The sequence below is a fragment of the Brienomyrus brachyistius genome, chromosome 17 (assembly GCF_023856365.1).
Source record: "Brienomyrus brachyistius isolate T26 chromosome 17, BBRACH_0.4, whole genome shotgun sequence".
Classification (NCBI taxonomy): Eukaryota; Metazoa; Chordata; class Actinopteri; order Osteoglossiformes; family Mormyridae; genus Brienomyrus; species Brienomyrus brachyistius.
Window position 1 is genome coordinate 4,348,622 of NC_064549.1, and position 27,864 is coordinate 4,376,485.

General features: G+C 42.6%; 1 protein-coding gene and 1 long non-coding RNA gene across 4 annotated transcripts; one reads left to right on the plus strand and one right to left on the minus strand.

Annotated features, from left to right (window-relative positions):
- Positions 1–27,629, plus strand: LOC125712257 (cell surface glycoprotein MUC18-like). Of its 2 annotated transcripts, XM_048982127.1 has the most exons (17): positions 1–141; positions 17,439–17,563; positions 17,805–18,039; positions 18,470–18,540; positions 18,807–18,891; positions 19,122–19,301; positions 21,470–21,594; positions 21,936–22,083; positions 22,214–22,329; positions 22,427–22,568; positions 22,676–22,803; positions 23,425–23,560; positions 23,714–23,746; positions 24,803–24,829; positions 25,274–25,397; positions 25,485–25,596; positions 25,842–27,629. In XM_048982127.1, the coding sequence occupies exons 1-17, from the start codon at positions 78–80 to the stop codon at positions 25,869–25,871; spliced, it is 1,881 nt and encodes a 626-aa protein (XP_048838084.1). In that variant the 5' UTR covers positions 1–77; the 3' UTR covers positions 25,872–27,629. The 2 variants fall into 2 exon arrangements, with proteins under 2 accessions (XP_048838084.1, XP_048838085.1); XM_048982128.1 differs by lacking the exon at positions 24,803–24,829.
- Positions 23,847–24,361, minus strand: LOC125712324 (uncharacterized). 2 transcript variants are annotated; one of them, XR_007383257.1, is made up of 3 exons: positions 24,245–24,361; positions 24,119–24,202; positions 23,847–23,951 (listed from the first exon to the last, which is right to left on the minus strand). It is a non-coding gene; the product is annotated as an uncharacterized LOC125712324 (long non-coding RNA). The 2 variants fall into 2 exon arrangements; XR_007383256.1 differs by having other exon boundaries at positions 24,077–24,202.
- Positions 27,630–27,864: the final 235 nt, after the last annotated feature.

Genomic DNA, 27,864 nt, shown 5'->3' on the forward strand with positions numbered 1-27,864 from the left:
CATTCACTGAATCTATTTAGGGTCCGCGTCTCAGTGCCTTCATTCGCTCTTCTGACGGGATCCGACTTGGTTTGAGGATGGCCGCGTCGAAGAGCGCTCTTTACTCCGCAGGACTTCATGTCATCTTCTTGACTTTGCAAGGTAAGCGCACCAGGAATCGATAGGCAATCTTGCTGAGTTACTGCGCGCTGTCTCTTAGGCAAAGCCGGCTTGTGTAGGGAAACTTCGTGGAGCGCTTGGGGTGGGATTATGACCGATTCTAGGTTCAAGGTTTGTTTGCGGCAAACGGAGAAACGCTAGTGAGCATTTACACATAAGCGCTCCTGCGTGGTGTACAAGCTTAAAACGCGCGTATTAAACAATGTGATAAGCTGGAAAGGGCATCTACCTAATCTTAGGATTTATTTTTATGTGTAGTAGATTAGGAATAAACTATACGGGTGTGTGTGTTTTTTAAAGTCTGAACTATTTAACGCAAATTATACCAAACGTAAACTATTATTCACTTATTTAACAATGTGATTTGGCCATGTTTAGATTTGTGCGGCGTCAGATCACACAGGTTGTTCAACACATGTAGTTCTACGTATAGTTTCCACTTTAATACAAGTGTTCTTAGTAAAAAGAATATAGGGTGGCAGGTTAACTTGATCACTATTTTTAAATGTAATTCGTTTTCCATTCCGATTACATTATTTTATTTATTTATTTTAATTTATCAGTGTCCCATGAATAATGTTGCCGTTATTTTATTTTGTTTCAGACGATAAATCTGCCAACTGCATGCGTATTGACTGTCAGAAAAAGTGCAGGAGATTTAAGAATTGCACGTTTTGCCTTCAGTGTCATTTGGCTTTTCACGTCGCACAGACCAAACTGAGACACTTGTTAAACTGAGACGCGTCCACTTTGACTATGGCTGCTTTCAGTAGGCTACAAACCACCGAGAGAAAGCTTTAAAATTGGGGAACTAATCAGTTTCTCTACGCGATTGCGGTATGTATTTTTGCTAAACTGCAATGAACGCTGATCTTTGGTTCTGTAGTTGATACAGGGCGAATAACTTTTTTCGTCATCTGATTTGAGTCATCTGAGAGGGGTGCCGGTCCATAACCTGAAAAAGGAGTTCGAGATGCAGGATGGACGCATGTATGATGTGCGTGTGGTGCTGGCTGAACTTTCCTCTGTTCAGGGACCCTTTAGTGAATTTTAATTTAGTGATAGTCACTGCTCACACACGACAGCACGACAGCAAAATGTGTGCTCTGCATTTAATCCATATCCCACATTGTGAGATAGCAGGGGGCAGCTAATTCAACAGTGCTTGGGTTCGGCACCTTGCTCAGGGTACCTCAGTGGTGTCTTGCTGATCAGGGATTCGAACCTGCAATCTTTCAATTACAAGTACGCTTCCCTGACCATTAAGCCACCACTGCCCATAGCTTGGCTGCTACTCCTTCCTACATCCCCTCTTTCTTCTCATCTCCTATTTTTCCTCCATCTTGGCCTCATTTCCTCTCCACCTTTCCTTCCAAATATTTATACATTAGATGACATCAAGAAGTTTTATCTGCCAGATTGCTACGCTGGACTTCCATATACAGTACATGCACATTGTTCTTTGCTCTGTCTTTCAGCTTCTTGCTGTGTGGTTTTTTTGTTTTTTTTTCTGGAAAGATAGGTGCAGTTAACATTCACTGCCAAGAAGAAATGCTCAGTCTTTTGTTATGCAGTATTAATTCTGCTGAAAATCTGTTATGCATAATGCAGGGCATTGACCTCCAACTGCTTTGCTTTTATTTAAGTTTGAGCTAAAAGATTTGGGTGTTGGCTGAAAAATTCGCATGTAGACTTGAATTTGCAGCCTTGGCGATACGCACCAGCTCCTCACCCATTAAGTGTGCTGCTGATATCCCGGAAGCTGTGCTTTCAATGTTGTCTAAAAGCAAAAGACGTGAGCCAGCAGAAGAGCTTACCCCAGTGGGCTTGTTTTACTTTTCTTGTTTGTGTTACAGACTGGACATGGCACTTATCAGGGTTCTGTGGGAATCCACATGGGAAAAACTGGCATGAGCACATTTGGCTGCTGGCTTGGCACCAGGACATTGATGCTCCCCCTAAAGTTCCCTGCCTCTGGCCTTGTTGTCATTGTGATGTCATGCATGGAGGATTGAGGACATAAGGTTGGGTCTGAACCCTGTTTCTCCAGGTTGTTATAAGCCAACTTGCTTGAAAAAGCAGTAAGAAGATGCTCTCAACCAGCTTCCAGTTCTGCCACAAGCATCTCCAGCACTGGTCAGGAACTACAGGAAATCTTTTAAGGCTTTTCTTTTCCAAATTTGTTTCACCTTTGCCTTGTTCCTTGCAATTTGCATGTATTTGCCTGTTTCTCTTTTGCCCTTGTGACCTGGGATCCCAGTGTCAATTCGAGGACAAGACAAGAAAGGTTCATGTCTTGTTTCTCAAGATTCCTTCATTTAATCTTGTTTTTTCTATTTGTTGACCTTGTCACTAATGATGTCTGGACAAGGAGAAAACCCCATGGACATGTCACTGTCCATATCCACTGTCCACATTCAAAGCCACTGTTTGCCATCTCGATCCGTAAAGTTCTCCTTTTTCATTTTCTTGCTTTTTCTCGCTAGTTTAACTGGGACCTGGGCCCGGCTGTAGCTATAGGCAGAGTAAACGGTTGCCGTGGGCTAATGAATTGCTTACATTGAGGAGTAAGTGAAATCATCAGTTTCCTTGGTAGGGGGATCTTCCAAGTAAAGCTTTGCCTAAGACCCCTGAAAAGGCAGAGCCGTCCCAGAGTTCACCATATGCAATAACACTCATTGGACACCATTATCTTACTCCGTAGTTTAACCTGTAATATCTTTAAATGTTTCAAGCTTTAATGGCAGTCAAAGAAGAGGCTGAGTGTATTGATGTTGGACATTTCAGGAAGTCTGCAGTGAATCTGGGCTCGGTTGTGAATTTATGGAGAATCATGTCAGCAGTTTTTAGTCGAATAATTAGCATTTTATTTAGCAGTTGCTTTTATTCAAAGCAACATATTTTTGAGAGCTGGAGGAGATGATGAGGAGAGTGCTTTGTGCTCACTTCATCCAGAGACTTAGTGATGTCCTTAGTGATCCTGAAATGGTCCAAATGACTCGGTATGGGGTTCCCACATTTGCTCCATATCTCCAGTAATTACATTATAAACAGAAACATCTTAATCTGCAATAAATACAACCTCCTGGTCATAGATTAACCTCTGGAAAGGTATCAAAATTATCTGCTATTAATGTATATGCATAAGCAGAAAGAGGTCTGTCTACATCTTAAACTTTCACACATCAACTATAATTGGTAGATCATCATCTGGCACAATCTGCATCCAGAAACCTGAGTATAGGTGCATGTGTCTTAGAAAGCCTGCCTTTTGAAGAACTCGGATTATTGACGGTCTAGGAAGGAGACCTTGTATCTATATAGTGCCTTATAGAGGAAAGCTTCACAAAGTGTTCATAATGCATAATACACATGGCTATAATGTGTTGTGCCTTTTGATAAATATTTATTGCCATGTTTATAATGCTTTATAAATGCATTATTGTTATGATTCTCTATAAATTACTAAAAACATGACCTTAAGTAAAATGTTACCACAGTTTTTTTGCCAGGACATCAGGGTACCACCACTGCTCATTCAAAAGATCGTATGGCTGTTAAATTCAGTTCTTTACATGTATTCACCTCCTGCTTGCTCTGCACTATCCTTTGCTATAGTTTGGGGTCAGGGTCTATGATGTGCTGTCAGCAGTGTCACCAGGCTCCACCCCGCACTGCCTGTTTGACAAATGGGTCCCCATTTGATTTAATAACATCTTTCACTCAGGTTTCAGACAGTTGGTGTAAAAAAGTTGCTCATAATTGGTAAGACAAAGGCATCACAGACAATAATAATAATAGTAGTAGTAGTTGTAAAACTACTCAACGGAGTTCTCAGAGATAGTATTCATAGCTTGGGTCCTTATTGAGCTAGCATCGGAAATTCATTGCAGAGTCTCAAAGCACTTATGTAAGTCGCTCTGGCTAAGGGCGTCTGCCAAATCCTGTAAATGTAATGTAAATGTAAAAAATAAAGTAGCCTTTTAAGAAAATCTAAACTGATGATTATGACTGTTGAACTGTTCTGGAATGTGCTGATAATTTAGCCCACAAAGACATTCCGCTTCTCATGAGTATAGCAATTTGCCTGCTTACTCTGATCTGTGAGGAAGACTCAGCTCACATTGTTATGAAGGGAAACACGAGTGTAGCAGCATGTGCTGCAATAAATCCCAACACATATTTTGTTCCTGTATATTTCTCGACCTCATATTTTCCTATAATGACACCAGAGCCATTAAGTCACTGGAGAAAATGGTTTAATTCCTTGGTGTCATGCAACTTAAATATTCAGTTATTATAAACTAGGGTCTGTGAACTGAAAAATGTAGGAAAACTTGCAAGTAGTCAGTCATGGCTATTTAGTAGATTCAATTATTCAACCTACTTCTACTGTAATTCTCTGGTGAGATTTAATAGTACATGTGCCACCATGATGAACTGGGGTATCTTTGTTGTGTGGAAGCACTTATGGAGTGATCGATGCAACTTGACTCCTTGCATCTTCATTCCCAAGCCAGAAATGACAGACACAGGCGTCTTCTGTTCCTGAGGGCTGGGAGTAAGCTAAGTGGGAAGCTTGAAGCTTCGATTGCACACATCAGTCTCACAAATAGGGGCCTCATGTTCTCAATGACATAGTTGAGTAAGATGGGAAGATTGTTTGGGTTTTGGTGATTTCTGATGCCAACTCATACTCCATATGGAACCCAGTCCCAATTACTCAAGCTTTGCTCGCTCCTTATGGCTGATATAACAGCACTTGTGTGACGTTCATGAGGGACACACCTTCCATGTTGATATGGAATGCCTGGAATTTCCCGGGGGAGAAACTCCCACCCCCGACCTTGAACTCCTCATGGAGCACCCAGTCTGATGCAAGTGGCTGCAGGATCTCTATTCCCATACGTTGGGTCACTGCCAGGACAGACCCTACAAAACCTTTTCTCTGAGCATTGAGTTGTGGCTTTCTGTCAGAGCATGCAGTGGCTAAACAACTGTTGAGGATTGTTTATACTGTATAATCTGTCACAACAAATTAACTAAAAACCGCAATGTGCAGTTTGGTTGTAGGAAAACATCTGTGGAAATGTGGTTCATAATCAGGGAAGGAAAAGAAGGGAAAGCCACAGGGTCAGTGTCTCAGCCATAAAAGGCATCCTGATCAGTTCTTCTGAAGGGCACTTATGTTCAGAGGACCGATCCAAGGAGAACATGTTGCCTGTTGAAGTGCGTTGCATGCTGGGGGCAAGCATGAGGCAGTGTCGCTTGGCACTAAGAGGTCTGGAGACCTTTATTAGATAATCAGACTCTTCAGCTTTGCCTGAGTCTCAGATTAATGATCGATAAGAAATTGCTGTTGTCTCCATGGTTTTGCAATGTGGTGTTATGATATGTTACAGATCAGAACATGCTCAGTCTTTTTGTACAGTCGTACAATCAGCCCACCACTGATGGCCAGCAGATAATCCGTCAAAGCGGGAGCCAGGCCCGATAGATTAGATTAGAGTATGAAACAGGCTTCACTGACACTGATACAGTACATGTTTGTAAGCCTACTGCATGCACCAGAGGTCTCCAACCTTATTTCCAGGATGAGAGCTTTCTAAGAAAATAAGAGTATCACAAACTACCCTACCCATTATTATGAGGGGCTGTTAGGGATTTTATTCAGAATTACCATGCATAAACGTATGTGAAACCAAAATGCTTCACACAGTGCACTGGAAATTGCACACACAAGTGAAAGCATTTACGTAAACTACTGAAGGACTCTCACATAATCAACTGAAACACTCCTATATCAATAACTGAAAATGTATTCATTCACATACGCAACTGAAAAGCTCACGAACACTAGTGCAACCTTCCACACATACTACTGAAACTTTCACACAAACAACTAAAACGCTTTCAGACACACTAGTAAAAGGTGCTTACATACACAACCGAAAATGTCGTCTTTGCTAGTGTATGTGAATGCTTTTCAATAGTGTGTGTAAAAGTTATCTAGTTTGCGTGAGAGATTTTCAGTTGTTTGTATGAGACAGTTTCAGTAGTGTGTGTGAATGCTTTTCAGTTGTATATGTGCATGGCATTTTACTTAAACAGGAAGTTGTTTTTAAAAAGTGGGAGTTTATCACTAGACTGATATTTATAATAAGTTATAAATTAAGTTTATTTTAACGTTCCCCAAAACTGCTGAATCTGACTAAGTTCTGATGGTCTCTACTGAGGCCAAAATGCTGCTTCTGTTAGGCTACCCGTGGAATGTGGAGCCGATGTCTGTCTAGTGATAACCATCAGCTGTGGTCCATCATGAAAATGATCATCCATCCATCCATTTTCCAAACTGCTTATCCTACTGGGTCGCGGGGGGTCCGGAGCCTATCCCGGAAGCAATGGGCACGAGGCAGGAAACAACCCAGGATGGGGGGCCAGCCCATCGCAGGGCACACTCGCACACCATTCACTCACACATGCACACCTACGGGCAATTTAGCAACTCCAATTAGCCTAAGCATGTTTTTGGACTGTTGGAGGAAACCGGAGTACCTGGAGGAAACCCCACGATGACATGGGGAGAACATGCAAACTCCGCACACATGTGACCCAGGCGGAGACTCGAACCAGGGTCCCAGAGGTGTGAGGCACCACCAGGCCGCCCCCCAGCCAGTGAATGTTAGTGATAATTGTATAATCGAAACTACAGTCACAGTGTGAAAGTTTTAGACATCTGTACAGACTAAATGAAAATGAGTGAATGCATGATATCTAGCGCACAAGTCCAAACATTGTATTATTAGTTGTATTTGGAATTATTATAGGGCTGTTTGGCAAAATGATCTTCATGGGTGCGCGAGCTGCCCCTGGTTTGGACCAAACAGTCATTCAGCAGTTCAGTCTTGTAGGTGCTCTCTGACTGGAATGCATATATTCTGGGAGAGAGGCGCATTTACACCTCTATGGGGCTAATTTTAGTTTATTACCTATTGTCCAGATGTTTCTGTCTCTTCCAGATTTGTCGTCTTGATTGCCCGGAATTACACACCCACCCGGTGTGCTGAGCAGATGGAGTCTTATTTGGGGGTTTTGTTTGCATTGTTCAGTCCCATTTCCCATGTTCCCCTTGTTCCTGCTGTTGGTCTTTCCAGTGCTCTTTGCTTGAGTTTGCCTCGACGTGCCAAGTCCTAGAGCCAGTTTGGGGTGTCGTGTGTTTGACAGCTGGGAATGAATCAGTTGTGTTTTATGTAAGTGTGGGGTTTTGTGTGTGACAAAATGGAGCAGGATCTGATTAGAGTAGCAGGTTTGCCAGAATGAATAGGGGTCTCATCAAGATTTGATAAACAGCCCAAACTTTAGACGGACTTCCAGAAAAAGCAAAGGAATCATGCAGGTGATTGATCCAACCCCAGAGCCTAATCACCAAGGGTGGGAAAGAGTCAAAACGTAAGAGAATGAAAAACAGGACAAGGTGCTTTGTATCAATGCTAACAGTCCAGTCACTTGCTCGTTGCTGCCATTACATCACAGTCACACACCATGAGACTCCCACAGCAGCATATTGGTGGGGGTGGGGTCACTGTGGCCCTATCTTTGTCCATGTGTAAGAGCCCTGCTCAGGCCGGCTTTTAGCTTGTCCGTCCCCGGGGAGGCTGCCCTTTACTGCCTGAGAGTTTTGTGTGTGATCAGCCAATGCATTTTCCGAAGGGTGGGGCCTTCCCAGCCTCCATCATTAAGCAATGCTTAATAATTGATGCTGTTTCCTGAAGCTCCAGTCTCTCAAGATGAGCCGGGGAGTTTTAAATTTGTGTAGATGCAGGACTCATCACTCATACACTTGGTTCTGCTACATGCTACTTATTAAAAATGTTTGTTGCTTTTGAGCCTATTTATGAGTCTGTTACTCATTATTTATTTATCTGTTGATGAATCATGTATATCTACCTCTGTTGGTCTGTAGAGTTTGCATCTTTTCCTAGTGTTTACTTTGGAATCCAATAACGTGAGGTTCATGTGACTTGGCAACTCAAATTGCTATTAGGCTGTGCCCTGTGTTGGATGCCATCTCCACCCAGGGCTGTCCACTGCCTCGTGCCCTGTGTTGGACTGCCATCTCCACCCAGGGCTGTCCACTGCCTCGTGCCCCGTGATGGGCTGGCATCCAGTCCAGGGCTGTGCACTGCCTCCTGCCCCGTGATGGGCTGGCATTCCACCCAATGCTGTGCATTGCCTCCTGCCCCATGATGGGCTGGCATTCCACCCAGGGCTGTCCACTGCCCCGTGCCCAGTGATGGGCTGGCATTCCACCCAGGGCTGTGCACTGCCTCCTGCCCCGTGATGGGCTGGCATTCCACCCAGGGCTGTCCACTACCCCGTGCCCGGTGATGGGCTGGCATTCCACCCAGGGCTATCCACTGCCTCCTGCCCCGTGATGGGCTGGCATTCCACCCAGGACTGTGCACTGCCTCCTGCCCCGTGATGGGCTGGCATTCCACCCAGAGCTGTGCACTGCCCCGTGCCCCATAATGGGCTGGCATCCAGTCCAGGGCTATGCTTTGCCTCCTGCCCTGTGATGGGCTGGCATTCCACCCAGGGCTGTCCACTGCCTCGTGTGCCATGATGGGCTGAGATTGGCTCCATCCTCAACACGACCCTGTTAAGGATGATGAATTTTTAGGAATTATGTATATTTGTGGTTTTGTTCATATTCTTAATAGCTTGTAATACTTAGGTATTAAGTTCCCTTAAATGATGCCTCTTTAATCTTATGGGCCCTGTGCTTATGGTGGATTTTGGGTTTTTTCCCCCAGCACAGAGGTTCACTCCTGTATAGGGGCATACAAAAAACAGGCCCGAGCTGCTTAGGAATACTTTATTTGCTTGGGTAAAGCATTCACCACCAAAACAAAGCTCCAGACTTGTATCTTTGGAGCTAGAATCCGCTCAAGCAGAATGTAACCCCTCGAACCATCGCCAGGCCTCATTGCTGCACTTCTCAGTCACCTTGTTATTTTGGTCACAGTAATTTTGGCCATGGAGAGTCGTCAAACAGACCCCCCACCCCAAGAGGTTGTTTTGGATTGTGGGGGGGGGGGACAGGAATGAGTGTCATTCCTTTCTTGGGAGTTCATGACCTTGGGGGACCTTCGGAAATTTTTGCTGATGTGGGAACCACTTTGAGCTTTTGGACATGGGAAAAGAGAGCATTTCTTGCAGCTGGAAGAAGATTTACAAGTTTTTTGTGATTTTTGGATAATTGCCAAAAGAAAACCATTAAACAGGGAATGAAAGAGTTTTTATGACAGCACTAAGAGCATGGCCCACATACATGTGACATTTGGCGTTCCAGAGCAACATGGAGGTCTTCTGGTTTGTTTTGATGATGGTGCCGTGTGAGGCCAGGAGGTCGTAGAGCTAAAGCTACATCTTTGGAAAGTCTGGGGTTGTCATATGGTGTCAGGTTGAGGGGCATCTGGAGGGATTAACTATTTGGGCTTCCTAACTGATAGCAGGTAGGACCTGTGTGGAGAAACTTCAGAGGAAATGAAAGAGACCTTCCAGAAGTAGAGTACTCATGTGACTCTCAGTGTGAGAATGTTTGTTTGTTTGTCCAAAGCAACTTGCAGTAGAGGGAAGGGTTATGATTTGTGTAGAACCCATGGCTATTGCATTGTTAGTGCGATGCTCTTTGTTCAGGTGCAGGTTGTATGTATGAGAGGGTCTTCAGTCTGTTTATGCTCAATCTCATATATTTCCAGTTCTCAGCTCTTGTTCTTCTGCCTCCTCTGCTGATTTCACAACTTGGAAGAGCTCAGTTGGCTGACGACTCTTGGGTGCTTTTCCACTACAAAGGTCACTGTGTTTGGTTTTTTTTTTTTTTTTAGTACTTCAGAAAAATACCAAAAGTGTGGTACCTTTTCTGCTGGTGTAATGACTAGTACTGGCACTGAATTATCACAACACAAGGTGCGGTATATAAGGCTGTGTGATGTGCGATATTAATAAACAACGTCACATGCAATTCTCACGTTTCAAGGACTGTTATAGTCAGCTGGGTTAAGATTGAGCTTTTTCATACTGTATGGACATTACAGCATGGGGGGATTTAAGTTTCGCTGAAACATTTACTCTGTCATAGGGAACAACTTCGCAAGCTTTGCAATTTTAATTGTTCATTTTCAAGATTATATAGTACAGACCCACCTCTACTTGTGAACTATCAGACATATGAACGAAGATGACTGTAACTCCAAATTGTGTTCCTTGGGCTCCTGTTTCCTGTCTGCAGTGTCATTTTAAATTTTTTTTCAGTAAGCCAGTTCCGCCTAGTACGTCTTCTGGCCGCTACTCCCGCCGCGCAGCAGTGTAGCGTGCGAACTCCCAGCATCCTACTTCTTTGTACTTGTGTATACCCTTAAGACGATGTTGAATAACGACTTACAAACATTTCAAGTTACGAGCGGCCATTTGGAATGTAGATGCTTCCTAAGTAGAGGAGCATCTGTATATGTCTAAAAAATGTAAGTTTACCACAACTGCTTTTGCATGAGTGCAAAAGTATCTTGGCATGAGTGTCTTGGCACGCATTTGCCAAGATAATCAATCCTTTTCATCCTTGCCATTTAAATGACAGGTTTGTGAACAATTCATTAATATTGAACTCCTTTTTATAAATATCCTAATATTTATTTTAACAAAATCACAATTTCCAGTATCATGTAGCCCTAGTATATTATAGCAAATACTTTTATTTGGGATATAATTTTTTATGTCAAGCTCCAGTTCCATATTTAGTGTGTAAGAAATTTAAAACATATGACACAGTATTACCACACCAGACCGTCAAAATATTAACTGGTCTGTATTCTAGTGCAAGCATGAGAACTTGGATATGAATTGCTTCCAACATGTAAACTCGTGAAAAAATTAGGACACCCATTAAATATTTAGTACTTTTTATTAGGAAATATCAACATATCAATATTAAATCTTGTTTCAAATTGTATTCATATAAATGCAACACCTATGCAAAAGAAACCAATTCACTTATTTAACAGAAGAAATTTACTGTGATGCCAATTTCCACTAAGGAAAATGTAAGGACACCCTCACATCCATTACTATTTCAATTACATAGAATTAGAATCTGGTTCAAAATATTGAAAACGTCATCCTTACCAACACATCAAAGTTTAGAAGATTTGGCAGCCCAGGCAACCCAAAATGCAAATCGGCAAAATAGGCAACCCATAGGCAATTTCAGAATTACGCAGGGGTGGGGAATCTTTTCCATGGAAGGCCAGTGAGGGTGTGGGCGTTTGGGATGAACTCTCAATTAGCCAGTAATGTTCCCAAAATTCACACAATGGAAAGGGGCACCTCAGAGGTCTACTATGCTAATTTAATTAGCTCAGATTGGGCTACAGAACTGGTTGTTCACATGTCATTACTTACTGTGACAGTTACAGGAATTACTTTAAATTCAAAAGCATCCTTAATTTACACACTTGTGAAAAATATAAATATTGCATAAGATTTGCATTAGCTATACTGTAAAGATTAAATCTAGCTATCTATGGTTAAATGGTGATACATTTGAAATGAAAATGACATTTACAAGGTATCTGAAACATCTGTTTGAGTTACGCAGTGTACAATATACAACTTAAATTCCCTAGATTAGAATATTCCAAAACTACCTATTTCATTCTATTTAATCAGTTTAACTAGTGCTTTGTTAAATGTATACATTTCAGTGGAAATTGGCACCATAGTTAAGTGAATTTGCTTTCTTGTTCAAGCATAGGTGATATCTACAGATATGATGTGAAAGATGATTTAATATTGATATGTTTATTTCTTAATAAGGAACTAAATATTTAATGGGGTGGGCAAATTTTTTCGCATGACTATTAGTTTTTAACTTAGCAGAGAATAACAATAAAACGATAATCACAAAAGCTGTGACTGTTGCGTTAAGTAATAATAAAAAAATAAAACAATTGCAGTTAAACGAAAAACAGTGATCTTGCAGCTAAAAATGCTTGGACCCCCAGTATCACTAGAACTGTGGTTTCCCACGCCAAAGAGCGACAAACACCTTTAACCTCTAAGCCCGGCGTATTTCAGCGTATGTGACCCTTTTGTTTGCGTTAATGAGCCATTGGCGTTAATAACAGCAGCTACATCTTGCACATTCAATCAAAACACTCCAATGTTCCTGAAATCGTAGTAAACTGGTGATTTCATGTTTGTCAAAGTTTCCGCTTTTTAACAAGTGTATAAAGTAATGGTTTTTTTTCTGTACAAATAAACTCTGGTGAAACTATTTAAATATTTAAATGTATGTCTTCAGGGTTGCCAGATCTCTCACATCCAGCATCACACATGCTTTCAGACTCGCTCAGGCAAGAAATTTTATGTCAAATATAGGCCCATATATTACATCATAAATATAAAATTATTTCTGAAAATTTGTTTGAAATCCTTACAGGCTATTTACAAGGTATGTCGTTTTGAAATAATTAGACCGCACATACCCTCTTGTAATAGTGATTAAATTGATCAGTTTTTTGGTGTTTGTTAAAGCGAGGTTTTTATTTTATTACCGGTGTGGAATTGAGATCAATTTTACAAGATTAAGCTATTGAAACGAATACTTAATGAGTACTAAATTATTGCATTAATATGGCTTAATATATTTAATCATATATAAGTATACTTGAAATACATTATTTTGTCAACCTCAAAAATATGAAAAACATTACAATTTAAACATATAAGTGAAAATGGAGTTCAACTCTAATTGAAATAAAATAGCATTGAAGTACACATAATTGACAATGCATGTATGAGTAGACTTAAAATATAGCACTTAATGTACTTTTAAATGTAATTAATTAGTTCGTAAGTGCTATTTAAGTTGCAATAGGATATCTCAAAATAATACACTTTGCTGAAAGTATATGTCTTGTGTTAAGTGTATTTTTTTAAATATATGGTTTAGTTCATTTTTTTTCCACAAGAGCTGATTTGAGCATAACCGGCTCGTGAGGAGGGCAGCACGTCTGATTGCTAAGAGTGATTGTCAAACAAGGACGACATGAATTTGTAAAACTGTTCTCAGGACAAACCCTGGGGCAGATGTGCTGTATAATTTATATCCTAATTCACTGTCTTTGCGATTGTTTCTAATTGCGATTTCCATTTGAAATCAATAAGCCGTTCAGCCCTAGTTTGGAGTACTGCAAAAGTCCAGCTGGTCTGGTACTTTTCCTACTGGCACTTTTGGTATTGGTACCTGACCAAAAATCAATATAAAAGAGAAAGTACTGAATTATTAGTACCAAAAGTATGGTACCCCTGAACAGCATCCTCACTGAATCACAGCATTTACTCCAGGATAAGAGAACTTTTAAGCGACTGACGGTGAGGTTGTAGAACAGTCAGAATGACCGAGAAAATGACCTTTTTACATTAACTTTTTAGGGAATATCTGAAAGTCCTGAATTGAGATCAAGGGGAGCATGAAACCAGTTTATTTAGTGGAGGCCTCAGGCTCCTTCCTGCTTAATAAATGAGTAAACAGATAAAATTTGCCCTGAGGGCAGTCTGTGCTTGTGCAGTTAAAAAGGGGGCCTGAGGAAGACGGCTCAGAAAGGAAGCTTTTCTCATTTTGTTATACTTTTAACCTGAATTACTTATTTGAAAAATATTCCACCAGGCAATCAGTTGGGCCGAGGGAAGCAAAGTTGCTATTTATAGGGCTGAGACTTTCGCCCCCAGCACATACCTGTTTGCACCTGTAACCTTTCGATCATGTGCTTTTTGTGGTGGCTATTTATTTTGGAGTGTGTATTTTGGTGGGAGGTGTTTCGATACACTAGCCACAGCAACAGTCTCCAGGGAAGCTGCCTGCATGGCATGCTGCCTCTTCACAGGCTGGCTTCAGGAACCAGGCATGTTGCCAGGCAGCAATCGTGTCCACCTGATAAGCCCCTCCTGTCAGCTGTGCTGCCCTTTTAAAGAATGCTTACACCCTGAACCAGCTGGCTGCTACATGGGTCCTCAGTTACCTTGCGTCCCATAGAGAACATGAAAGTCCAGCAAAACTCCTCCAAAAGATGACTACAGCGAAGCAAACAAACTTCAGTGCAGTGGTGACTTAATGGGAAGCACACTTGTAATTGAAGGATTGCTGGTTCGAATCCCTGATCAGCAAGGTACCATCCCCAAGCACTGCTCCCTGGGTGCTGAATTAGCTGCCCCTGCTATGTCACATGGTCACATATGGGTTAAATGCAGAGAACACATTTCGTTGTTGTGCACTGTGTGCTGTGGTGTGTCACCAATGATCACTGATCAATAAATTCTAAAATTCAATAAATAAAACAGCAGACTTGTTTCTTGCAGGAGCATTCAGCACATTTTAAACATGAACAGAGTATTATGGGATGAGCTACAAGTACTTTTGAGAAAAAAAAAACAAACAAAAAACACTGTATACGAGTTTAAACATCGTGTATTCTTGTGGGTACATCTGTCACATGCATGAGGAGGTCATTCCCCAGGACTATCCCACTTCACCCCCTAGTGCAGGGTTTCCCAAACTGGTCTGCAGGGACCCACAGAGAATCCACGTTTTCACTCCCTCTCGGCTCCAGTAGGTAGCAAAAATGTCTGGGAGGGAGCATAAATGTCGTCTGTCTGTGGGTCTCTAAGGATTGCTATAATACTTGGATTCCCAAAATTTTCAGCCCACGACCCCAAGATGGGCCTGTAGCAGATATCCCAGGCTGGGGGGGAGGGGGGAGGTTCCCTCAGTATGTTTATCATAATGTCCAATTGTGGTGGCTATTATTAAAATGGAATATTTGTTCACGTTTTTAAAATGGAAATTATCTCATGACCTCCACTTCACCACTGGTGTCTTCCGTATTGCAGGAGGGTGATGTGTCTCTCTAAAAATAAATAGCAGCATGCAGCCAGTTACCAAAATATCAGTTTTTGTTTTTAAAGATTTTAACAAGGCGCCTTGGTCATGCAGCGGGGGCAGCACCAGGGCACACTGACATTAGCGCGCCCAGATGTGGCCTGCTAGGCATGTCAATACCAAAGGGCAGGGGGCATTCGTTATATGTAATAAAACATGCTCTTGGTGATTGATGCATCGCACAGGTGTGTTGTCCTGGAGCTAGACCACTGTGGTGTTTTATACTTATGCCAATGGACCATGTTCTCAACTGACATTGCTTTTCCATCTGGGGTGAAACAGGAGTCAGTAGGAGTCAGTGCTGCTGGACTAATGCACATAAAATGTCTTTGTGGGTTCCTTAATCAGATCCCTGTAATGGGGCGGCCTTCACTGGGAGCATGTGCTGCTGTTTCCTGATTGTGGGTGGGGGGATGGGGGGGGGGGGGGGGGGGGGGTTGGCAGTGTGTACTACAGCCAACCTGACGATGCATACTGCATGAGATGATGATGACCTGCAACACCATGTGGACCATGTGCGCCTGTGGTACAGTCAGCCCTTGCTTAACGAACGTCTATATTAACGAACATTTTTTTCTCATACTGAAAAACGAACACAAACGCGGTTAGCGAACCGTCGGCCAGTCACTCAATGGCTGGCTGGCAGAGGCTGAGCGCCGTCCGCGAGCGCTTTCTGGGTGGACTAACTGAACGCTCCACTCTATAGCCTCATAAACGATACCCACGCTTTGTTTTGTTTACATTTTTCTTTTTCAGATTACGTAGTTTTTATTTTATAGATTGCTTAATTCATAATTTTACTGATCTGTTGTGTTTTTAAACAAACCTTTTCATTCATTACATTTAGCCAAACAAGTTATCCAGTGGTCGTGCTGCAGAGCCGCTTCCTCCCGTTCAGTTTTGTTTTTTACGTGGAAACTGGGAGGCTGCCAGTGAAGGGGGGCTAGGCCGCGTGCTAACCTTTGTCACACTGAGAATGGGGAACTAACTGGAACTGGAACATAGGCTGGACAAAAAGGGGGGCTCCAGCCCTCCTCGAAGTGCAAGTAAATTTCGGAAAGCAGAAGGTACATTGACAGGGTCGTGGTAACATTAAGCTTACGCTTGACATGCGGGGACATAACAAGGGAGGGGGTCGCTGACACTGCTAAATTGCAACATAACAAGACAAGGTAAAAGGGAACGGTGTGGGGACTAACGCCAGCAATTTCACAACAACACTTGTATGTTACACCAACTGGAAAGATACCAACAAGAACAGTAGACGCCCTAAACGGGGTATAAAAGCTAGAAACAGACAAGAGATAGTGAGCTACTCTTGGTATGTACTGTTTTGTGCATCTAAGTGTGCTCCCTGATTGCAATCTGTGTCGTCATTAAAGAGAGCTGACTTGCAACCAACCTTCGCCTCAGACTGCATCCTTCCCTCATCAACGGACTCGGTGGAGTCTAACTCCAACACCAGCCAACGCTGATTTATGCGAAGAGCTTACCCACTCAACCGGGTTAGCTGATGGTTGCCCAGCAGAGCCGCTTGGTCCTGTTCTGTTTTGTTCTTTACGGGCAAAGACGGGGACCGCCAGCCAACGCTCATTTATGCGAAAAACGGTTTAGCCGTGAAGTGTTGGGAGGGGATTCCTGTCCATTCCAGCAAGCCCCTGATGTCAACTTTATTATGCAAAGTAAAATAATTGTTTTAAATATATATTATTGTTTTTCGTTTTTAAACAAACCTTTCGTGCATTATTTACCAATAAAAGTGGGTTTTTATACTAGACCTGGAACGGATTATTTCATTTCCCATTATTCCTTATGGGAATAATTAATTTGATTAATGTACAGAATTTGGAACGGATTATGTTCGTTATCCAAGGGTTGACTGTATTTGGGATTAGAGGCTCTGTGGTGAATGGCTCTGGTCCCTACTGGACAGGCGTCTGTGCTAGCAGCCCAAATGTAAGTGTGAGTGTGTGTGTGAGTGTATGTGTGGTGGAGGGGTTAGGGAATGTGCAATATATGTATTAAAATGTGATGAAGACCTGTTATTTTTACCTTGTAGGGACAAGGTAAAAATGTATATATATTTTTTACTTAGCATTCAGAGATTTATATATAAAACATTCTAAAATTTAAAAATGCCAAAAAAGTTTATTTGATTACTTATGGTTAATTTTAGGGCTGGGTAGGGGTTAAGTTTGTCACAGTTTGAATTATGGATATGCCACAGAAAAATATGAAGAGTGCCCACAAAAATGCATATACCTGTTCCATGTATGTGTTTTAGTGCAGTCAGAGCTGAGTGTGCAGATGGAGGACGCTGTCGAGTTTTCTGTGGGAGAGACGGCACAGATCTCCTGCTCATACTTCTTCAGCGAAAAGCCCCCGGGTGTGATTATACAGTGGACTGCGGTGAGTATATTCTCCGCCAATCCCAGCAGGCCCAGTGGCACAAGAGCATCTCCCAGTTTGTACGTGTCAAAAGCAAGAACGCAATTGTTGACAGTGGGATGACATGAACAGAAAGGAGTCAGGGATGAGAACTGGGTAGGGTGCGAAGTCGAGGACAAAACTGATGATATATTTCAAGTTAACACTGGTTCATATACATGGGGAGACCAGCCAAGATCATTAAAAGGTCCCTGTTCACCAGTCAAAAGGTGACAGAAAGAGGATCTACAACAGCAACATCACCGTGAGCTTTTCCGATGAGCTGCCCGATTTCGTCGGCCGCATCAACATCAGCTGGGACTCTGAGGACGACAGGCGGGGAGAAACAGTGCTAACCATAATGGACCTGAAGGTGAAGGACGAGCAGAAGTTTGCCTGCCAGGTGGATGGCATGTCGGCTGGGATGCAGGAACACCAGACCAGTCTCAAGGTGTTCGGTACGACTGCCAGCAACTGGAAGTAAACCGTCTCTTTGTGGGGAGTTTATCTGCAATCTTTTTTAACCTACGCCTGTACACCTCTGGGGTTATGTGTACCAGAGAGATGGAACTGTCAACATGCAGAATAGTCAGATACCTTAGTCAACAGTGGAATATAATTAACAATTAAAAACCATGTATGAGAATTAGATATGATGGCATGTCTGCTAATAAAAACATAATTATGTGTCCAATATAATTCTGACTAAACTGAGCCATCAAATAAAATTTAAGGTTTTTTAATCATGTTTTCATATGTAATTTTTGTCACAATAAATATTCAGTTATTCAAGACATGCTGATTTAAACGTGAATTAAGAGATTGACTTGGACAAAAGGACGTTTGATGTTAAAACAAAACTTTTTGCTACCCTCACACCACTGACAGAATCACCAGATTCACCAGAGATTGAAGACGCTGAGTCTATATTCAGAGTCGACAGCAATGAGCGGTTAAAGGTGAGATGCTCGGTTCTTTGTCTCATTTCTTTTGTGTGGGAAGGAGATACTGTGGGCAGACATGTCAAGGGGTTTACATCACGCTAAAGCTACAGGGGAAGCTCTACTGTATGGATCCACTTCTGTTCACGTGTCCAGATGTATAAGTGGACAGAGTCTGTTCTACGGAAATAGTAAAGAATTGGACACTCAGGGACCTTCAGCATAGAGACTGCCTTCTACTTTTGCCTGCACTGTTCATCCCTCCCCCACCACCCCTGCTATAGGTCGCAACATGCAAGACCAGAAATGGCTACCCTAGACCAAAAATTACTTGGTACCGTGACCGCACCACACTGCAGCAAAGCACAGGTGAGTAGAGAGTTGAATAAGCCAGGCAGAGAAAAAGCAGACAGTCAGAGTCAGGGCTGTCATCACACAGACTTCCTGCCTCTGTTTGGTTTAACTTTTCACTCTTCAGTTGTGCTCTGGCATTTACTTATGATTGGTTAACCTCAGTTTTTCTTTCACTGGTGGATTCTTGCTAAAAGGGATACCTGCTTGAGTAGGTGGTGTAATGAATCTGTTCTGTTTTCTCTCAGATGTATTCATACAGCAGCGGGAGATACAGGAGTCCAGCGGCCTTTTTACCATCGAAAGTGAACTTTACTATGTAGTGACCAAGCAAGATAAGGACGCACTCTTCTACTGTGAGGTCACCTACCAGTTACCTGGTGAAACAAGGATGATGGAATCAAAGCACATCAATATCACTGTTCACTGTAAGTGCCTACCATAAGCGCACAACATACTCACCCCCAACCCAACAAAATGCACGTGCACCATAGTGACCCCAGCCATGACCAATTGCACATGCCCCATACTGTTCCTAGACCTCAACAAATGTAGACACACATTGATTTCACACCGGACAAAAACACACACTATACCAGTCCCACACCTGACCAAAACAAACGCATGCAGACCTACCAACCTGTATACATTTTGCGTAGCAGGCACGCATTTTTACACCAAAGTACGACAGTACGATTTATTACTCTAAAGTACGCAAAAAGCAGCTGGTCACAGTTTCTTGCTGGCTGCTGTTTCAGTCTGCAGCAGGAGGGCAGGGCTGCATACACAGCTCAGGGCGCCTTGCGAATGTCTCATACAAACACGCACACACGCGGGCGCCCTCGAGACAGTAAAAGGATGAGAATATCGATAGTAAACGATTGGAGGTGAGGAGAAATACGCAGATAACCTGCAACTGACACGTTAGGCGTTGTCCATACGTCAAGCAGCGAATCCCCCGGAGCTCCTGAAAGCCACTGGACAGGTGAATGTCATATTGAAAGTTATATCAACAACAACAAATTAATTTTTGTATAGTGCAGTTTCACGATATTACATCATCTCAAAGCGCTTTACAGCATCCCCACCCAAAGCCCCCAGTGAGTAAGCCAAAGGCGACAGTGGCAAGGAAAAACTCCCAAGAAGGAAGAAACCTTGGGAGGGACCAGACTCAAAGGGGGAGCCCATCCTCCAGGGGCCGGCAGGGAGAGTCAAATAGGACTAAAAGTTATATTGCCGTTTTACACCAAAAAAGGCACCCCCCCCCCCCCCCCCCTTGTCAGATTAAAATATTAAATATATACTGCTACGGGTACAAGAGCGAACGGAACTGTAGCCCTGATCTGGGAAGGAATAAACACATCTGCACTACACACACAGGTCCGTCAGTTTGATTGAAGGACCATTCGGTTCACAGCAAATGTATCAGTTAGGGTCAGTGACAAGGGAACAAGAGCTGCTCCTCTTCGAAGTAAGTTGGCAAAGTGCTGTCATGTTGGATTTGGGAAGAACGGTTTTGAGGTATAAGAATGTGACCTCTGATACTGCATCACACTAATTTAGCAAAGCAAAATTCACAACGTCGTAATGTCAGCATTTTCTACATAATGTAAGCTAGACGGGGTTAATTAAAAGGCCAATAGGATGTTGGGGTATATCTCCAGGTGTGTGGAGTTTAAGTCAAGGGAGGTAATGCTAAGATTATACAATTCCTTGGTGAGACCTCACCTAGAATATTGTGTGCAGGTTTGGTCACCATATCTTAAAAAGGACATTGTGGCCTTAGAAAAGGTGCAGCGTAGGGTCACAAAAATGATTCCTGGTCTTAGAGGAATGTCATACAAGGAACGGTTACTTGAGCTAAATCTGTTCAGTCTCAAGCAAAGGAGACTGAGGGGGGACATGATCCAGGTATATAAGATTCTAACAGGTTTGGATGCTGTTCAACCAAATAGTTACTTCAGCATTAGTTTAAATACACAAACTCGTGGCCATAGGTGGAAATTAGCGGGAGAACATTTCAAGCTGGATTTAAGGAAGCACTTCTTTACACACAGTGTAGTCAGAGTATGGAATAGCCTTCCTGATAATGTAGTGCAAGCTGAATCCTTGGGTTCCTTTAAATCAAAGCTAGATAAGATTTTAACGACTCTGAGCTATTAGTTTAGTTCTCACCAAGCGAGCTTGATGGGCCGAATGGCCTCCTCTCGTTTGTATAGTTCTTGTGTTCTTATGTTCTTAAAGCACACGCGAGTACCATACCAGTCCCACACCTGACCAAAGCACACGCGAGTACCATACCAGTCCCACACCTGACCAAAGCACACGCGAGTACCATACCAGTCCCACACCTGACCAAAGCACACGCGAGTACCATACCAGTCCCACACCTGACCAAAGCACACGCGAGTACCATACCAGTCCCACACCTGACCAAAGCACACGCGAGTACCATACCAGTCCCACACCTGACCGTACATGTACGCACATTTTGAAACAACATATGTACAATGCCTTCATGTACTTGTGGGCCTCCTGAACACTGACAAGTACCAGTATAATGAAAGCCTTGCCCTTTTTTACTACCCACACACAGATCCATCAACGAAGACTGAGATGTGGATATCGCATCCAAAGAGGCAGGTCAAAGAGGGGGATACGGTGGAGATCTCCTGTCGTGGAAATGGGAATCCACCGTCATATTTTTTGTTTTCTAAGGAGGTAGGAAACCAGCCCTCTTGCTTACCATAGTGGTTTTCATATGTCCTCAACACATCCCCCCCAAAAAGCCAGTCCATTTTTTGTGCTACATACACATCTAATTTTACTGGTCAACTAATTACCACATGTAGATGGTGGATTACACCAAAAATGTGGAGTTGTGCAGGGTGGCTGGGTTGTGAACTATTGCTTTAACAGCTCACAAAATTACAGTGGATTTTGCACTGCAGTGAACACTTCCAAATCATACAGGGACATGTGACCACAAGTAAGCATGCATGTCTATGCACCTGCATGAGTGTGTGCAGTGCCATGGATCTGTTTGCCTCTGCTGTACCTAGGACTTCGAAATGGATTTTGAACAAGATGGGGAAAAGTTGCTGCTAAAGAACGTGACTCGTGCAGACAGTGGCACGTACCTGTGTGACCCCATGGATATAAACGTCATACTCGACCAGCACCAGGGGAAAACTAAGCTTCAAGTCCACTGTGAGTGCTGTAAAACCTGTCCAGACAGCTCTTCACCTGCTCCATCTTGCTAAAAAAACATACACAACAAGCGTTTTCATGAGGGAGTAAGGGACACGATATTTCCATGCTCTACTTGTGATCTCCTCAGACCTGGATGAAGTGGTACTTACGGCTGAGAAAGGGAGGGTGATGAAGCTGGGCGACAGCCAGAAGATTGCCTGTAATGCCTTGTCCTCCCTGAGCACCCATACCAAGTGGTTCAAGGTACTACTGCTGTTGCCATAGATACCAGTTAATCGAGTGGTCCACATGATACATTGACTGTGATTGACAGTAACCATCTGTCAATCTGTGACTGTAGGGTGGAAAGACGATTGGAGAGGAACATGTGCTAGAGCTACAAAATGTGTCTTATGGAATGGCAGGGGAGTACAGATGCCAAGTGACTGTATCCTCTCTGCCCAATCTGCATCGCAGTGCCGCCATCCATATAATCACCCTGGGTGAGCTCCTATAACCCCCCACCATCTCCCACGGTACAAGAACTGTGGATAGAGGGGTAATGCAGTTGGGTAGGTATGACATCATTAATACCTCCCCCACCCCACAGGGCCCCCTATGATTACCTCTCCAGATGATGTCATTATGGACACCCACATTGGGGACTTTCTGAACCTGACCTGTGAGGCTCTGGGTTCACCTACACCAACCCTCACCTGGAAAGTCAACAACAGTCAGGTGACATCCCAGCCCCATGATCCGAAGTATATTTGTAACCTTTTATTTATCACTTACACCTGTGCTTGTTATACTATTTCATGTTAGTTTGGCTGCCATTAAAAAGGCCCATTAGTGATATGAAACCATGTGATGCTACCTTTAAGTCAAGATATCTCAGCAACACCTTAAAAACCAAAGACCAAATTTTCTGGAGATGTTTGACATTATGCTCTAGCTTTAGTAAAAAAAATGATCAATTTTGAAATATAGGTTGTTTTTTTTGTTATTGAATTGTTAATATTTTAATCAGTTATTACATATTCATTTGGGGATGGCGTATTACTTGTTCAACTTATAGAGCTGAACAATAGCTTCAAAACAATATGAGGACTGCTTATGTGCAGCTTGCATTAAGGTAAATATAGTCAGTCAAAGTCATAGGCCCCACCAAAAAGTTAAAACTATGTTCGCTTAAATCTCCCTGAATATTTATCCAAGACTCGCCCAATTTCAGTTTCATGAGTTACTCATGTGACCAAATTAGCATCCCAAGTTTGTTTGAAATCCGTGACGATGACGTCCAAAAGTGTGAAGATTTGACATGGATTGACCCACATGGTCTTCTGCTGGTTAATATAGATGACAGGATGGAGCAACCATTTGGAGGGCAGGACTCTCAGTGCGCTGGACATGAAGGTGACCTCTAACCTCACAGTCTCCTGCATTGCAATCAATGAAGAGGGCACAGACGAGAAGTTCTACAGGGTCAGGGCCAGTAAGTGCCAGCAGCCAACTGGGCTCTGCAGGGGGTTTAGGGTGTCTGTTACTTTGCTGGGTTTATGTATACAAGCCTTTTACACATCAAGCTGATTTTCATGAAGGAAATACTATGTGAGAGGTAATCTGTGGTAATATATTTGTTTTATAGGTATATCAAGTTCACTTCCACCTGACAATAATGGTATGTGACAACACTTGAGTGACTGGTAAGGTGTGCCCTCTATTCAGTTCAGACCCATACCCAACAGTGACAATGTGATCTGTATCCAGTTCTGACCCATAGCCAACAGTGAGAACGTGATCTGTATCCAGTTCCGACCCACACGCATGAGCGAGAACGTGATCTGTTCCCAGTTCTGACCCATACCCAACAGTGACAACGTGACCTGTTCCCAGTTCTGACCCATACCCAACAGTGACAACGTGACCTGTTCCCAGTTCTGACCCATACCCAACAGTGACAACGTGCCTGTTCCAAGTTCTGACGCATACCCAACAGTGACAACGTGACCTGTTCCCAGTTCTGACGCATACCCAACAGTGACAACGTGACCTGTTCCCAGTTCTGACGCATACCCAACAGTGACAACGTGACCTGTTCCCAGTTCTGACGCATACCCAACAGTGACAACGTGACCTGTTCCCAGTTCTGACCCATACCCAACAATGAGAACGTGACCTGTTCCCAGTTCTGACGCATACCCAACAGTGACAACGTGACCTGTTCCCAGTTCTGACGCATACCCAACAGTGACAACGTGACCTGTTCCCAGTTCTGACCCATACCCAACAATGAGAATGTGACCTGTTCCCAGTTCTGACCTATACCCAACAGTGAGAACGTGACCTGTTCCCAGTTCTGACCCATACCCAACAGTGAGAACGTGCCTTGTATGCAGCTGGCTGGGGAATGAAGAGCAGAGGGGCACATAGCTTTAATCAAACTTAAGCACTGGCCCTTGCTGCCATTGCAGGGAACATTTTTGTTTCGAATTTTATGTTTGAATTGCATTGACTGTTTAAAGACTTCCTGTTGAGAGCTGAAATAGCCTCTCAATGCTAATCACCTTTACATGGCAACACAATAATCCAGAATAACAATCCTGGACCTGACCAAACACACATGCACCAGCTTGATAACTAACCATAACAAATGAAAAGTTGGATGACTCAACAAAAATCCCTACTGCCTATGTTTAATCTAATCTGTTCTAATAATTGTAATCTGGTTTAACAGGTACTAGAGCAGAGAAGGTTCAAAAAGGTGTGTATCCCATGTCTAATACACACACCCCTTACGTACAAATATCCAGTGGAAATTCCAGTTAAAATTACTGCATTTACTGTACTTTTGTAATTCAACAGCAAAGTAATATTTAATAATATTGCAAATGTTATTGAGCTGATATCCAGTCATCTACACTGGCTGCTGTGTGATGCCAAATGGGGCGTAATCATATGTTGATGGCTGTCTCTTCAGTTGGGCATATAGTGCTTATGTGCTTCAATTCAGGACAATAAAACACTGAGGTCATAAATCCCTTCAGATTTACAGCACAGAAAATGTTGTCAGCTGTCAGCATCTTCATGAAAATGAAGATAACTTTGCTATGACATCCTTTGAATCATTAATCTTCAGATTGTAAATACTGGCAACATAAGGAGAGAGAAAAATGCGTGTGACTGCATTTCCATTGTTTTCCACCAGAGAGTGGCGTGATTATTGCTGTCATTATCATCTCCATTCTCCTGCTGGCTGTCCTGGGGAGTATCCTCTACTTTCTGTACAAGAAGGGCAAGATCTCCTGTGGACATTCTGGGAAGAAGGAAATGTGAGCACAAACTACAGATTTTTAAATGATCAGTTGGGCTGATCATCGCATGTTGTCTTGTGACCAAGGATATTAATGTCTCCACAGAACTAAGGAAAAGGGTAAGAAAGACGACATTGTCATGGAGATGAAGACGGACAAGACGGAAGAGACTGTGCTGCTTCAGGGTGTCAATGGGGACAAAAAAAGCCTCGATCAGGTAACTAGGGCCATATCCGACAGATATGTGACAGGGGACTCTTGAATTAAAAACATTAACATGTCTTTGTTTCTAGTAAATGCAACTATAAGCAATTAATATTCTTTACAAATTGAAATGAAAGAAAGACTACATTTTATTCGATCAGTTGATTCATGTCAGTTCAGTCGATTTTCATCTAGTTAGTGAGTACTGAAAAATATCAGTAATGGTCCACTTCTGTCATCTTCCTGTTTCTCCTGGAGTGTGATGAATACATGGAAGTGGAAAACTAAGGAGCAGCCGACCTTTGTGATTTAAGGAGGAGGAGAATCATGGGCACAGCACCAAGCCCCCCCACCCCACCTGCTGCACATCCTTTTCCCTGATACAAGCCTGGGACTGATCCACAACACAAATAAGGCCTATTTGAATTATTTCTCTAAATGTCGAAGGACATTCACTGTTTTTGACTACTGGTACACAACAAAAAAAGCTTCACCCCTGGTCACTGTGATAGGCTGCTAAAATTCACACACACACACACACACACATACATACACACATATATATATATATATATATATATATATATAAAATAAACAAAACTGGGGAGAAAAATGAGATGCCAGCCTCTAGGAGAGAGGTCAGCAAATCCTACGCTTCCTCTTCCTCCTTTGAGCCAGGCAGAGATTTTTCTTCTTCCTCATGGTCCCACAGTTGGATACAGATTTGACAAACTGGGCTGCAGGTCAGACAGGATTTCTCCAGGACATGAAGCGAGGAGATTGTTGTATATGATACTTGCTGCTGAATCAGTTGCCTTTCTTCATCCTGGCCTCTCGTGTCATAGCCCCCCCCCACATAACCCTGCTATTTAATATTCAGCCTGCATATCTACAGGTGAATCCACGTTCAATAGCCATGGGGGTGGTACTCTGCCCATTTTGGTGCTTGTAAACCATGCTACAAAGGATTTGCACACAACTGCTTCCATCCAAAGTGGGGGGCTTTCCCATTCAAACATTTGAGGCATCTTGGGAGGTCACGCTCTCCAGCAAAGAGCTTTATATACGGGCAAGATGCACTCACATACAAGACTCCTGTGAGGTGGAGTGAAAAGTAACTCAACAGCCTATCAAATGAAAATGACAAGTAATTAGGCTTTATTTAATTGAACTGATGCCCAGAGCTGCACATAGGTGTGTATTTAACTTGCTGGTAAGGACTCCTCTCTTAAAAATGTCCAACCATCTTTAACTGCTCATATATTCTAGGTTGGGAGTGGGCAATCTTATCTGCAAAGGAGCTGTTCAAACCTAGGTGTGAGGACTCTTTAGCCAATAAGTTTTTTAATTAGTAATTTCATTAGGGATTTGCAGAGAGAACCAGCACACATAGCGGCCCTCTCTGGACAAGACTGCCTATCCCAGTTCCAGGAATTTCTAAGCACCAGGAAATGTCTTCATACTGTACTATTGCAAAATATCACTACAACTATACTCAGTTGAGCACATTAGAGACACTGGAGGATTGCTGTACCAGACTTGACTGAAAAGGTCTTTTAAATAAATGTACATATCACTAGTTCAAGCTATGTGTTCTTTTAGAGCCGCCTTATGCTTCCTGGGATATGTAAATGTATAAGGCTCTCACACACCATACAATACATTACATTTAACAAAGCACTGGTTCTGGAAAGAATTTATTTTAATCTGCCTGTCACGTTCTTGCGCCTACTGTATTTTAACACCTTAAACACTGAGCATTCTGAATTTTTTGTTTGGCCCTGTTTGAAGATTAAATATCAAAAGGGAGGTCTGGAATATTCTAATCTGGGGAATTGAAGTTGTACATTGTTTCAGATACCTTGTAAATGGCATTTTTATTTCAAATGTATCACCATTTACCAATAGATAGCTAGCTGTACTGTAAAGATTAAATCTAATATGTAATGATTATGATTTTCACAAGTGTGTAAATTAAGGATGCTTGAGCTGATTTTTTTGTAACAATATGTGAAATATGTGAAATAAAAGGCTTTTGAATTTAAAGTCATTTCTGTAACTTTCGCAGTAAGTAATGACATATGAACAACCAGTTCTGAAGCCCAATCTGAGCTAATTAAATTAGCAAAATAGACTCTGAGGCGCCACCTTCCATTGTGTGAATTGTGGGAAGTTGGAGCATGATTATGAAATTACCATACTAGTGGAAACATGGGGTGCAGTACCACCAATGGCAACTTCTCTGGCAAAGTTTAGAGCTAGCGTGAGGAACCTGTTCCAT